The following is a 15,702-nucleotide window of genomic DNA, read 5'->3' as shown; positions in this document are numbered from 1 at the left end:
GTTCCTCCCCATTTACCACCTGTGACAGGACGGCTCCCAACCCTGTATCAAATGCATCAGTCTAAACCAGAAACTGTTTTCTGAAATCTGGGGAGATTAGCACTGGCTGTTCACACAGAGCGGACTTTAGACTCTGAAAAGCCTTCTCTGCCTCTGGGGTCCATTTTACCATGACTGACTTACTGCCCTTTGTTGAGTCCGTCAATGGTGATGCAATGGAGGCAAAATTGGGCACAAACCAGCAGTAATATCCAGTAATGCCCAGGAAGACCTTGACCTGTTTTTCGTTAGCGGTCTAGGCCAATTTTGTATCGCCTCAATCTTATTTATCTGGGGCTTAACCAATCCCTTACTAATAATGTAGCCCAGGTATTTTGCTTCCTCCAGACCCACTGCACACTTTTCAGGGTTTATGGTCAGGCCTGCATCACTGATGGAGTCTAGGACGGCCTGTACCTTACAGAGGTGACTTTTCCAATCAGGCGAAAAAATGACCGCATCGTCCAGGTAGGCAGCGGCATAATCACAATGTGGTCTCAAGATCAGATCCATCAGCCTCTGAAATGTAGCAGGGGCCCCATGTAACCCAAATGGCATCACTACATATTGGAACAGGCTTACGGAGTGGAGAATGCAGTCTTTTCCTTTGCCTCATCAGATAATGGTATGGTATGCCAATAACCCTTTGTAAGGTGAAGTGTTGTGATGTACCTGGCATTCCCCAGCCTCTCTATCAGTTCATCCACTCGGGGCATGGGGTACGCATCAAATTTTGAAACCTCATTTAATTTCCTGAAGTCATTACTGAACCTCCATGTCCCATTGGGCTTTGGGATTAGTACAATGGGGCTTGCCCATTCGCTGTTCGACTCCTCAATGACTCCCAGTTCAAGCATGCGCTTGACCTCAGAGGATACGGCCACTCTGCGGGCTTCTGGTATCCTGTACGGCTTCAGGCTCACTTTAGTATTGGGCTCAGTTTTAATATGATGTTTAATCAGGTGAGTTCGGCCGGGTAGGTCAGAAAACTTGCCTCTGTTGCGCTGTAGGAATTCCCTTACCTCCTGTTTCTGGTGTCCTGACAGGGCCTCTCCTATTCTTACTGGGGGAATTGGCTGTAACCCTTCTTTAACCACAGTCGGGGTGGCTACCAAAGCCTCTCTATCTATCCACGATTTGATGAGGTTTATGTGGTAAATCTGGAAGGGTTTTCTCCTGCCTGGCTGATGCACCTTGTAATTCACCTCACTCACCTTTTCTACAATCTCATAGGGACTCTGCCACTTTGCCAGAAACTTACTCTCAATGGTGGGAACTAGAACTAGGACCCGGTCCCTGGATTAAAGGTCCTCACTCGGGCAGACCTGTTGTAAATTCTGCTCTGGGCCTCCTGAGCTTTTTGCATGTGCTCTCTGACAATGGGCATCACTGTCTCTATTCGGTCCTGCATCTGAGCCACATGTTCAACAGCACTTTTATATGGGGTGGCCTCAGTCTCCCAGGTCTCTTTGGCGATATCTAACAAACCCCTTGGATGCCGGCCATAAACTAACTCAAAGGGGGAGAACCCTGTATATTCTTGGGGTACCTCCCTGATGGAGAACATAAGATACGGTAACAGACAGTCCCAGTCCCGGCCATCCCTTTCCACTACCTTTTTCAACATGTGTTTGAGGGTTTTATTAAACCTCTCCACTAATCCATCAGTTTGGGGGTGGTACACTGAGGTACGGATATGCGCGATTTTAAACAATTTGCACAGTTCTTTCATAACTTTCGACATAAAGGGGGTACCCTGGTCCGTGAGTATTTCTTTGGGAATACCTGTGCGAGAAAACATGTAAAACAATTCTCGAGCTATATTTTTGGAGGCCATGTTTCTTAAGGGAACTGCCTCCGGGTACCTGGTGGCATAGTCTAACACAACCAGAATGTATTGATGTCCCCTAGCGGATTTGACTAGAGGCCCCACCAGGTCCATTGCAATTCTATCAAAGGGTACCTTAATGATGGGAAGTGGCACAAAAGGACTACGGTAGTGGGGTGTTGGGGCACTTAATTGGCACGTGGGGCATGACTCACAGTACCTCCTCACCTCTTCATATACCCCAGGCCAAAAAAATTGTTGGAGGACTCTCTCTTGTGTTTTACTAGTCCCCAAATGACCACCCAACACATGATTATGTGCCATATCTAGCACCATGCGACGGTACAGTTTTGGCACCAAAAGCTGTTCCACAACTTCATTGTTACACTTGGTGACTCGATACACCAGGTCCCCATTCATAGCAAAGTGTGGAAATTTGTGGTCAGCTTCAGGATCCTGTGGTACACCATTTATTACCGTAACATTGGCGCGTGCAGTACTCAAAGTGGGGTCTCTCGCTTGCTCAGTCCCAAAGTTACCCCGAGACACTCCTAAATCTAACACCTGCTGCCCTGGTGGGGAAGTTTCTTCTTCTTCCCCGGCTAACACTTGCAGGGGGAACCATTCATTATTGCACACCTCAGGTTCATTCACATTTTTCCCCAAATTAATATTACTATTTCCAGGGGTCCCTTCACATGAACCATTATTTTCAGAGAAAGGAACAGATTCTGCTGGAGTTACTTCACTGGCAGCAGGAGCGTCACATTTCTTCCATAATTCCCAAAACAACGGGAAATCATGGCCCAAAATCACCTCATACATGAGCCGTTTTACCACACCGACCTCATAGGTCACAGTCCCAGAGGAAGTTACCAGTTTAACTGAGGCCACGGGGTAAGCTATAATATCCCCATGGATGAATAATACTTTCACATGTTTGCCTGGTATATAGTCCCCAGTCACAAGGCTGGCTTTAACCAAAGTCACTGAGCTACCAGAGACCAGCAGGGCTGTTGCCGAATGGTCATTAACCCTTAACATGCATGCATGTAGCTCAGTCCCTGGCATGGCTGCACACACCGGTTCAGCACCCATGAGTTCTGAAGTAAGAGGGCAATGGGCGGCCACATGTCCCCACTCATGACACCTCCAGCACTGGAGGGTCCCAGGCCTTTTTAACCGGGAGTCCTTTCTAGGACCTGTGGGCCCCTTAGGTTCAAGTTCAGTCTTTTGCCCTCGCCCGAGCTCCAGAGCCCTGTTTCCTCTCGCAGTTTTCCACACTCCTCCCATTGTACCCCTCTTACCCACAGACGTCACGGGACTGGCAGTCCTGAGAGGGGTTGGTGCCGTGGGAACATCATGGAGGAAGTCCTCGGTTGCTATTTACCTTTCCACCAGGTTGACAAGTTGATCAGCAGTCTTGGGGTCCCCGTGTCCGACTCAGCGTTGCAGTTCTGCCGGCAGCGCCCTGAAGAAGCGATCAATGACCACCTTTTCCACAATTTGGGTGGGTGTGCAGGTCTCTGGTTCCAGCCATTTGCGTACCAGATGGATTAGGTCATACATCTGAGACCTGGTGGGTTTGTCAATGGAGTAGGTCCAACTGTGAACTCTCCTAGCGCGGACAGCTGGTGTGACACGCAGGCGAGCAAGGATCTCCAACTTTAGTTTGGTATAGTCCCGGACATCCTGCTCCCTGAGGTCATAGTAGGCCTTTTGGGGTTCACCGGAGAGGAAGGGCGCAATCACATCTGCCCACTCTGCAGACCCTCTTTACCTTAGCAGTCTCAGGCGGGCTTACCTCCATTAGTTGGGCTTGAGTCGCACCAGACTCTCGGAGCGCAGCCATCTGCTCCATTAACAGGCGGTTAATTTCCTGTTGCTGCGCCTGGACCTGTTGTTGCTGCATCTGGACTTGTACCAACTGCTTTAATACCTCTTCCATGGTATTGGATTGTCCTTGCAAAGTCGCAGCAGCTTTCACCCAGGACATATACCTCTGGCTCCTTTAATGTGTGCCACACACAACTGTCCATACTTCTGTTATGCCGTTGTGCCCCACGTTCTCCACCAATTGTAAGGGGTTCATCTCATACGGTTGGGACCGGCAATGACACCATGCAGACAGGTAGTATGATAAACAAGTCCAGAGGGTTTTTATTTGGTATTTCAGCATAAAAACCACAGTGCCGGCAAAGTAACAAAACCTAAACCTTGTCTGGCTCTACCTAACCAACAGGTTACCTCTCTGACCTAGAGCAGGTAGAGTCACCACATTAGCAGGTCAAAGTCCACACTATACCTGTTTGTCTCAGGAGTGTTTTCCTCACACACTCCATGTGTGTATCAGCCCCATAACTGAGCTTCCTTCCCCAGTAAATAGCCCTAAGGAAGCTTCACCTGTGAATGCCCTGGACTCAGAGCAAAACCTGTGGTGGAGTAAGGGTGTGGACTGGAAGGCTCCCACTACCAATCTGCCCTCCAGTCCAGAAAAGCCAGCCCATAATATGGAACAAGAGCTCTAGCAGACTATGCTCTGCTAGAACATGACTGCTCTGGCTTTCCTTTATCTCGCCTGGCTGAGGAAACCAGGAGAGATATACACTCCGTCTCTGTCCACCACCTTGCCGTACACTTTACCACAATATATATATATATATATATATATATATATATATATATATATATATATATATATATTCAGCCTGTAATAAAGAACATGTTAGAATGAGATAGAAAACATTATAATATAGTCCTGTTTTCTATCTTGGAATGGAAAAGCTCCACAAACTCGAATACAGTCCTGTTTATTCTGCAGGGACGTTCTTAATGGGGAGTAGCAGAATGAGTTCATTAATTGGCCTTGTGAACGTTTTAGGTTCACCCTTCCTGGAGATCTTCAACTTCACCTTCCGGACCTTGCCATCTTTGCTGGGAAGAACCTTTGTAATTAGTCCCATAGGCCAGTCAATCCGTTCGGTTTGTTGATCTTTCATCAACACGAGGTCTCTTTCTTTCAAATTTGGTTTGTGGTGTTGCCATTTTCTTCTTCCTTGAAGAATCACTAGATACTCCTTTTGCCACCTGTTCTAGAAGTAATCCGCTATGTATTGTACACGTTTCCAGTGTTTCTGGTAAATGTTTGCGTGAGTAAAATCTCCACTAGGCATTAGTGTGTTCTCAGTTTTTTGAGTAAGGAGAATAGCCGGAGTTAGTATAGCTGGTGCCTCAGGATCCAAAGATACTGGCACGAGTGGTCTTGAATTGATTATGGCCGAAACTTCAGCGAGAAGGGTGACTACAGTCTCGTGTGTGAGTCTTGAAGAGTTTACATCCATTAACATAGAATTCAAGATGCTGAGTGAAATCCCAATCATCCTTTCCCAGGAGCCCCCCATGTGAGAACTGTGAGGAGGATTGAAAATCCAGGTGCAACTCTTTTCCGTCAACTGATCTTGAATGGGCTTAGTGTCGATGTTCAGTTCTCTACATGCTCCGATGAAGTTGCTTCCACGGTCAGAACTCAACTGTTTCATTGGTCCTCTAATTGCATAGAAATGTCTTAAAACATTAATAAGGCTGGATGTGTCCATGGATTCTATCACCTCTATGTGAACGGCACGCACAATCATGCAAGTGAAACGTACAGCCCAACGCTTACTGATCGCGTGACCGCTGCGGGTCCTGCGTGCGGATACCATCCATGGCCCAAAGACATCTAGGCCAGTGTAAGTGAAAGGTGGCTCTGTTTGTAGTCTATCTGCAGGCAAGTCAGCCATCTGTTGGTGTAGTTGTTTTCCTCTCGCTTTACGACAGTGTACACAGTCATGCGGTAATTGGGCTACATGTCTTTTCATACCTATAATCCAAAGGCCTGCAGACCATAACTTGCCCTCAGTGATCTGCTTGTCTCGTTGTTCAACCTTTTCGTGATGATCTTTGTTGGGAATGATAAGAGGATTTTGTTCTGCGACTCCTAGGTGGGCTTGATTCAAACGACCACCGACTCTCAGCAACCACAAATTGTCCATAGTTGGATTCAAATTGGCAAGAGGACTTTTTATTGGAATCTGCTGTTTGTTGTACAAGCACTTCCATTCTACGTTGAATTCCTCCTGCTGGACATCACGTATTATGAGGGATTCACAATGAGAGACGTCCTCTGCAGAGAAGGGTTTATGGCAGACGTGACAACCATGACAATATGTATTTCAATGAGTATTGTGATAACTTCTCGCAATGTGCACTAACCTTGCAATAGTTCTAACGAGCCTCATCCAACTGGAGAAACGTTCAAAGCGCTGACAGCCGAGACAGGAGGTTTGCTTTGTTGCAGTGACTAATGCACTAACTTCAGCACGGATTTCTGGATCATTATCCAGATCTTGGATGCTGAAAATTTCCTGTTCGCATTTTTCCACCTGTACCAGCAGAAACTCTGGACCTGTAAGCCAAGAAGAGTCAGTGAAGGAACCTATAGACATAGGCCTAGTGTCCTGGTCTGCTGGATTAGGTTCTGATGGTACATAGCGCCATTGTTATGGTTTGGAGGACCTCCTGATTCTCTCTATGCAGTTGCTGACGTACACATAAAATTGCTTTGTCCGATTATAGATGTAGCCTAAGAGGACTTTACTGTCCGTGTAGTACTGGACCTCATCTATGTCGTCACCCAGTTCTTGTTGTATGAAGTCAGAAATCTCCACTGCTAACACAGCCCCACAGATTTCAAGTCTGGGAATAGTATGATCAGGCTTGGGGGCTAACTTAGCCTTACCAAAGATGAATCCAATGTGATTTTGGTTGTTGGGTTCTGTCACCTTCAGGTAGGCAACCGCTGCTATGGCCTCAGTGGAAGTATCTGAGAACACATGAAGTTCTTTCTTTATGCTAGAGGTACATGATGCCTTGACATAGCATCTTGGGATGTGGATCTCATCCAAGGCACACAAGGATTGCTTCCAGGCTTCCCATTTTTGCTCTTTATCAGAAGGAAGTGGAGCATCACAATCCTTGACGATTTCAGAAAGCTGTCTCAATAGGGATTTGCCTTGTATGGTGATGGGTACTACAAACCCCAGTGGATCAAATAGGCTATTCACCACAGATAGGACACCACGTTTTGTGAATGGTTTGTCTGCTCAACTTATTTGGAACCCGAACGAATCAGCCGAAAGATTCCACCTGAGACCCAAGCTCCTCTGCACGGGAGGACTGTCGAATCCCAGGTTAATGTCCTTGAATCCAGGTGCATGGTCATCTAACTCAAAGGCTCTCATTACAGCCAGGCTGTTTGAGGCAATTTTGTGTAGTCTAAGTTTAGCTTGGCACAACATTTCTTGAGTCCTTTTGAGCAGATCAATAGCTGCTTCTTCAGTCAGTAGTGATTTGAGCCCATCATCTACGTAGAAGTCTTTTTCCACAAAGTCTTTTTCGTCTGTACCGTACTCAGCCTCTCCTTCTAACGCAGTTCTCCGAAGACTGTAAGTCGCAATGGCAGGCGAAGGGCTGTTTCCAAATACGTGCACCCTCATTGGATACTCCACTATCTCTGAGTTGGTGTCATTGTCTTTGTACCACAGAAACCTGAGGAAATTCTGGTGGTCTTCTCTGACTACGAAACAGTGGAACATCTGTTCAATGTCAGCAGTGATAGCAATGAGTTCTTTCCTGAACCTCATCAGCACTCCTACTAAGTTATTTGTCAGATTGGGACCTGTGAGAAGAACATCATTGAGAGATACACCTTGGTGTTTGGCACGTGAACCAAAAACAACCCTAATTTGATTAGGTTTCCGTGGATGATACACTCCAAATGAAGGTAAGTACCAGCATTCTTCGTGTTTATTTAAGGGTGGAGCTGGTTCTGCGTGGTTGTTTCGGAATATTTTATCCATAAAAACAACAATGTGTTCTCTCATTTCAGGCTTGCTGTTCATGGTACGCTGAAGAGATTTAAATCTAGACAGAGCTTGTTCCAGATTGTTCGGGAGTCTTACCCTGGTAGGGTAATGGAGAGACCCAGTGATTAGTTTCGTCTTTAAAATACTCTCTGTCCATGATCTTGACAAATTCTCTGACATCTACTGACAAAGCTACTTTATCATCGTCCTTAGTTGTATGAAAGACTGATCTCCCAAAATTTTCGGCAAATAAAATTCTGGGATGTATTAAGACAAGCATTGCATCTAGATCAAGAGAGGTCATTATTCCGCTGTACTCTTCCCTGGTCAGACCACACCTGGAATACTGTGTACAGTTCTAGGCGCCTCAATTCAAGAAAGACATCGATATATTGGAGCAAGTCCAGAGAAGAGCAACCAAAATGGTGGAAGGTCTGCAAACCATGTCCTATGAGGAGCGGCTAAAAGAACTGGGATTGTTTAGTTTACAGAAGAGAAGGCTGAGGGGAGATTTAATAGCAGTCTACAAATATCTGAAAGGTAGTCACAGTGCAGAGGGATCTCCCCTATTCTCATTAGCACAAGGAAGTACAAGAAGCAATGGGATGAAACTAAAGGGAAAGAGATACAGATTAGACATTAGGAAAAACTTTCTGACAGTGAGGGTAGTGAGAGAGTGGAATAGGATGCCACGGGAGGTGGTGGGCGCTCCATCAATGGAAATCTTCAAGCAGAATCTGGATAAACATATAGCTGGGATGATTTAGGAAAACCTGCACTCGCAGGGGGTTGGACCTGATGGCCCTTGAGGCCCCTTCCAACTCTACCATAAGAAATAAGAAATAAGAAAAAGAGGGGAGAAATGACATCAGGTATCTGTACGAGGTCTGGAGGCTTCTCTTTCACCTCATAGTGATGCGGACACGGCTTAATACAAGTTGTGCGTCCATCTCCATGTACGTAAGTCTTGAAGGAGTCAATTTGAGGTTGATCCAAGCATATGTTTATTATGACTACCCATCCCAAGTCCAGTCTCTGGGCGTATGGTGCGTAGTTGGGACCATTACACTGTTGATGCACCTTGTATACCCTTAGATTGTCTCTGCCGAGCAGGAGTAGGATCTCTGTGTTGTTGTCCATAAGTGGGATAATGCTAGCCAGGTGCCTTAGATGTGGTTGGTGAAATGCAGCTTCTGGGATAGGGATCTCATCCCTATGGTTGGGTTTTTGGTCACATTCAATCAGTGTTGGTAGGGGTATTTCAGTATCCCCATTGATAGGATAATTGATGAATCCTTGTGCCCTTCTACCGCTAGTCTCTATGCGGCCAGAGCAGGTGTTTAATGTGTAGGGTTCTGATGGCCCTTTGATCCCAAATGCTTCAAAGAATTTAGGTCCTGCTAGCGAGCGGTTACTTTGGTCATCAATGATGGCATACATTTTTACTGCCTTTTCTGGTAGCCCCTCTGGGTAGACCTTGATTAGACATATTCGGGCGCAACATTTCTTTGGGCCTCCCCACATACCTCCAAACATGAGCAGGAAACCACTGTGGCAGTGTGTCATTCTGGGGCTCCCCAACATGACTTGGAACAGGACCAATGGCAGCTGCGGCTGGTGACTCTCCGGCAAGTGGAGATGGTTGCATGGCTGAGGTGTATTTTTCACTATGACACTCTTCACACTTGATGACAGATTTACAGTCCTTGGCCATGTGCTCTAATGAAGCGCAGCATCTGAAACATACCCTGAGCTCGGTGAGGACTTTCTTGCGCTCCTGTATGGGTTTGGATCTCAACTCTCTGCATTTATTCAGAGAGTGTTTTTTTTTTTTTTATGAATCGGACATTCATGAATGAAGGACTTGTCTCCTGAGGAGGTAGTGCACTGTTTACTCGTGGGTACTGCAGGTAGGTTAGTCTTTCTGACGCTCACGCTGCTCTTAAAGTCTCTGTGTTTATGCATAACACTTTCATGCCTTGATGATGAAGTCTCTGAAGCTGTTGTGTTGCACTCCAGGAAATCAAGGCTGGGGCCATTCCTCATCTGGGACTGTTCATCGATGAACCTGCAGAAATGTATAAATGGAGGAAAGATGACAGTATGCGCTCTTTTGTAGATGGAAACTGATGCCGCCCACTTCTCTTGCAGACTGTACGGTAATTTCACGACAATTGGGTTCACTTCGTGGGCTGTATCCAGGTAGCACAGCCCAAATAGACGAGGGTCTCTTTTGGCAAGCTTTAATTCCATGAGCAGATCACTTAAGTCCTGAAGTTTATGGACGTCCTTCAAACTGATCTTTGGGACGTTCTGCAATCTTTTGAATAGGGCTTTCTCAATTGCTTCCGTACTGCCGAAGGTACATTCGAGTCTCAGCCAAGCAGCAGCGAGACCTGCTTTAGCTTGTCCCACATAGATGTTCTGAGGCTCTTGATGCGGTTTGTAGACCATGGGCCTAGCCATTTGATCATGGAGTTGAGCTCCTGTTCTGCAGTTAGGTTGAGGTTGGCAATGGCGGCCTTGAAGGTAGCTTTCCAGGCCCTGTAGCTTTCCGCACGGTTGTCAAATTTTGAGAGACTGGTGTTGATTAGCTCTCTGCTCACCATAAACCTGGCAAACTCAGACAGATCTAATTTTTCACCACTTGTTGCCATGACTGCTCGTGGTACCCCTTGGGCGTATGGGCTGCCTGGCATGAAAGGGTGAGATGCTGCCGGGTAGAACGATATTGCTGCAGGGTTGAGCTCAACACGTCTACATCTGAGATCAGACCAGAATGGAGACTGCTGTGGACCGATCTTAGACTCCGCCTCCTCTGACAGAACCAGCGTTGATTGGCCGAATGCTGTACTCTGTATGGCATTCAGCCAATCAACGCAGGTCAATGCATTTCTATGGGAAAAATTCATCTCCCGCATATCATAAGCTGACAGGCATCCCGACGAGATAGAGCCCCAGAGAGCTGTTTGAGTAACATTCCCACCTAAATAAAGGTAATCCCTAGCTAACCCTGCCAGTACATCTATCCCTGTCTCACAGTCACATAGTTCACAGTCTCATATGACCCGGATCTTAAATCCACCATTCGTATTCGGATTGATTTTTCCGATTTTTTTCGATGTCTCCGTTGTCGTAGTTCCTGTCCCACCTCCCCTGCGCAGTTATTGGTGCAAAAAAAGCGCCAGGGAAAGTGGGAAGAGATACACATTTTTAGTGTGTTTGCCTCTTGGTATTCAATTGTAATCGAATACCTTGAAGAGCCTGATATTTGTTCTAATATCAATTCGATCGAATGCCGTTCACTCATCTCTAATGGTGACTATTGTCTGCGGCTATGCCATGTGCCGCTACTCCTCACACTCACATACTCTGAAGCACACGTTACTACCCTTTTTCCACCTAGTCCTTACTTTTGGCACATACTACATGTCTATATATGTACCCTACAATGGCAATTATTTACCTCGGTATCTGTCCTCTCCCACTGAGGAAGGTGATAAATCAACAAAACGTCTGAGACCTAACCGAATTAATATACCGACTACTGCCTGACTATTACTATATATCACTGCAGGAATGACATGACTGGTGCCAATGGTAAAACACCAATAAATTATATCTTCACTTTACATCACAAATTGGAGAGCTCGGACTTATCTCTGCATAAGGTAACACTGTGTGAATATTCCATAGGATTAGTAAATCTGCCCCAATGTTTTCTGTTCTCTTCTGTCTTGTACAGATCAGCTATGGAGCCACCGACCCCTCATTATCTGATAGACTCCTCTATCCACATGTTTTCCGGACAGTCCAAAATAGCCACATCCACAATATGGTGGTCACCGAACTGTTGGAGCACTTTGGCTGGACCTGGGTTGGGATTTTAGTATCAGATGATGATGCCGGAGAGAAAGAACTGCAGATACTGAGAAAGTACATGAGAGAGCGCGGGATCTGTGTGGCCTACACCGTAAAATATACAGATGAGAGATATAAGAATATAGAATATAATCAGATATTACAGGTATTACACAATCCACAAGTCAGGGTCATTATACTGTGCGGGACCTTCACTCATTTGTTAGTTCATATGATAGAGAATCTTGGATTTGTATTTCTGGATAAGACTTTCATCCTTCCACCATCCTTGGCCTTTAGTTCTGTCAGTTCTGAGAATCGGTATCCAGACTTTAATAGAAGTCTAGTCGTGGACTTTTCATCTCAATCTTTTCAAGGAATTGAAGATTTTGTGAAAAACTACAAGAAACTGCCCGATATATTCAATAAAGAAATGTTCTGGGAAGTGTTGGATTCAATGACAAAGTATGTGGAGAAAGATTCCTTCATTTCACTCACATATGAAGAATATAATTCTAGTCATTGGTATACTCTGCCAAGTATGAGATATTTCCTCACATCGGGCGTCTCTCCAAGACTGTATGAGGCTGTAGAAGTCCTGGCAAAAGCTCTCCATGAAATGTTCTTATATATAAAAGACAAATCTCCAGAAAATCCAATAACCGGACTTATACAATACACACAGAAGTTACAGCGCCACCTACAGAGGATGAAGAGTCCACTGGATCCAATGAGACCTTCCTATTACTTTAATGAGCGGGGGGAAGCCGTACATGGATATAAGATAATATACAGGGTATATATAGAAGAGGCCACATATAAGGACATACGGGAGGACATAGTAGGAAATATTACCCCATGGGCTGTCAGTGGTCAGAAGCTTTATATAAATACCTCGTCTATACCCTGGAGACACACACAGGAGGTAAGAAGCCTTCCATTATACATGTGACTATGTAACGCTTCTGTCTGCCCTTATACATCATTATATAGGTTACATATAGGATTCCTCTACATCAGCTCTTCAGTTACTTTGCACTTACATTATTGGACATTAGTTACATTTTGCAGTATTTTTGTGAATTACAGTCTATTAAAGTCATAACAGTAAAAAAAAAAAAAAAAAAAAAAAAACTGGTCACAATACAAAAATACAAGAACTACAGTGTTGGCCAAAATTATTGCCCCCCCTGCAATTCTGTCAGATAATACTCGTTGTCTTCCAGAAAATGATTACAAGCACAAACTCTTTGGTAATATCTTCATTTATTTTGCTAGCAATGAAAAAACACAAAAGAGAATGAAAAAAAAGTCAAATCATTGATCATTTTACACAAAACTCCAAAAATGGGCGGGACAGAAGTATTGGCGCCCTCAGCCTAATACTTGGTAGCACAACCTTTAGACACAATAACTGCGCACAACCGCTTCCGGTAACCAGCAATGAGTTTCTTACAAGGCTCTGCTGGAATTTTAGACCATTCTTCTTTGGCAAACTGCTCGCGGTCCCTCCTGAGATGTGAAGGGGGCCTTCTCCAAACTGCCATCAAGAGATCTCTCCCCCTCCCCCACAGGTGTTCTATGGGATTCAGGGCTGGACTCATTGCTGGACACTTTACAAGTCTCCAGGGCTTTCTCTCACCACCATTTTCTAGTGCTGACCTGAAGTGTGTTTTGGGTCCTTGTCCTGCTGGAAGAGCCCTGACCTCTGAGGGAGACCCAGCTTTCTCACACTGGGCCCTACATGATGCTGCACAATGTGTTGGTCGTCTTCAGACTTCATAATGCCATGCACACGGTCAAGCAGTCCAGTGCCAGAGGCAGCAAAGCAACCCCAAAACATCAGGGACCTCCGCCATGTCTGACTGTAGGGACCGTGTTCTTTTCTTTGAAGGCCTCTTCTTTTTCCTGTAAACTCTATGTTGATGCCTTTTCCTACTTTTGTCTCATCTGACCAGAGAACATTCTTCCAGAACGTTTTAGGCTTTCTCAGGTAAGTTTTATGGGAAGAATATGCAAATCTGTCTCCCAAGATGTAAACAGGGAGACAGTGCCTCTGTTATGCTGCCCTCTATAGCAAGCACCCAGCAAAGGCTTCTGGGAGGCTGGGCATGTTGTTCAGGGTGCTTGCTATAGAGGGCAGCATAACAGAGGCACTGTCTCCCTGTTTACATCTTGGGAGACAGATTTGCATATTCTTCCCATGTTCCTTTGCAGTGGAGCAACTATGGCTGTATAAGTCTCCACACACCTGAGAAGGTGGTCTATCCCTAAGGATAGACGTTATCCCCACAATCAGGTAAGTTTTGGCAAACTGCAGCCTGGCTTTTTTTTTTTTTTTTTTTTTTTTTTTTTTTTTTATGTCTCTGGGTAAGAAGTGGGGTCTTCCTGGGTACATTCTTAGATAAAACTAATCCAGCATGGCCACCATTTGAAGATAAAACACTTCTTCTTTATTTGGACATTCCTTGTAAAACACTGAACACGCAATAAAAGTGAATACAAGCGTCAGACTGACGCGTTTCGGACTATGCATCCTATCTCATAGCCTGTACACTGATGTTATCCCTTTTCGCTTATAGAGAAAACCGCCATCTTAACCATCTGGTTCCAATTGCCATCACCTCTTGTTTATTTTGGAATTATATCCGGCAGAAACCTCCACAAGGGAAAAGAGTTTAACCCCACATATAAACCACATTGATACATACACTACAAACCAACATATAATACAATGCTTTTAAACTCAATATAAATATCTAATGAAAAAACAGAAGACAATTTCTTTACGTATACAAAAAAATTTCATGTCCTAATAAGATTACTGTCCGTCTCTCATGAGGATTCTTCATATAATGCCAATCCTTATATATAATCTGATCCAATATATCTTTATTTGTAGTTGTATCCTATTGAATTACCTTAGTATATGTATAAGCGGAGTACACTCCATCAAGATCTTCTGTTCATGTCACATGTTCAATTAACTCATCTCTAGAGATGAGTGAACACTAAAATGTTCGAGGTTCGAAATTCAATTCGAACAGCCGCTCAATGTTCGTGTGTTCGAATGGGTTTCGAACCCCATTATAGTCTATGGGGAACAGATACTCGTTAAGGGGGAAACCCAAATCCGTGTCTGGAGGGTCACCAAGTCCACTATGACACCCCAGGAAATGATGCCAACACCTCTGGAATGACACTGGGACAGCAGGGGAAGCATGTCTGGGGGCATCTAACACACCAAAGACCCTCTATTACCCCAACATCACAGCCTAACAACTACACACTTTCCACATTCAAAAAAACCTCTATCAAAGTGGGAAAATACCTGGAAACCTTCTTTACTCCCCAAATGGATGGACACAAACCCCAATTTAAGCTCAACAAACAGTAACAGTCACCCCTTTAAATCACGTTCCCCATAACAACCACAGATGGAATAGACAATGGGAAATCCAAAAGCCCTCACCCTTAACTGTCATTTTGAGTGTGTGTGTGTGTGTGTGTGTGTGTGTGATGTGGTAAGACCTTCCAAAATTCACTTTTCTAGCCCTTAACATTAACCCTTCCAAACAAAGTTACAGGACCTTAAGCTGAGCTACCAGCAGAGATTGAGGCCCTTGGCATGAGTAGAGCCTTGCACCAGCAGTGTTTTTGGCCCTTAGGGTGAGTTGAACCTTGTACCAGCGTGTGTCCCGTAACATCAGGTGGGCCCTAAGTTCTGCGCTTTGCACAAAAGTTCCACATTAACTAGGCTGAATGGTACAAAGATTAGTAGGCCCGAGAACCAGGAACAGGTCTTGCAATGGCTGTCGGATAACGCTTAAAGCACATTGTCCACCAGCCAGTCAGCCTCTACCTCCTCTTACCCAACAGTCTTGTCCTCCTTCCACCCAAAATTCCCAATCTTCCCAGAACAATAACCTCAACTGTCCCTGCTCCCCAGAGCTGTTCTCCCTTCCTTTGACTGTACCGCAACCTGCTCCTCCATTTCGCGATTCCACGGACCTAACAGACGAGTATCTGTGTCCAGATGCTCAAACACTGGAGTCTCCTCCATCTCCG

General features: G+C 45.1%; 1 protein-coding gene across 1 annotated transcript in view; it reads left to right on the top strand.

Moving 5' to 3' along the window:
• LOC142184554 (vomeronasal type-2 receptor 26-like) overlaps positions 1-15,702 on the top strand; it is a 44,507-nt gene that overhangs the window by 15,166 nt on the left and 13,639 nt on the right. Inside the window, exon 4 of the mRNA XM_075259527.1 lies at positions 11,519-12,559. Within this exon, the coding sequence (XP_075115628.1) occupies positions 11,519-12,559 (1,041 nt within the window). The remainder of the gene's footprint in view (positions 1-11,518; positions 12,560-15,702) is intronic.

The sequence above is a fragment of the Leptodactylus fuscus genome, chromosome 1, assembly GCF_031893055.1.
Source record: "Leptodactylus fuscus isolate aLepFus1 chromosome 1, aLepFus1.hap2, whole genome shotgun sequence".
Classification (NCBI taxonomy): Eukaryota; Metazoa; Chordata; class Amphibia; order Anura; family Leptodactylidae; genus Leptodactylus; species Leptodactylus fuscus.
The sequence above is the reverse complement of the archived record's forward strand: the minus strand, read 5'-3'. Positions and strand labels throughout refer to the sequence as shown.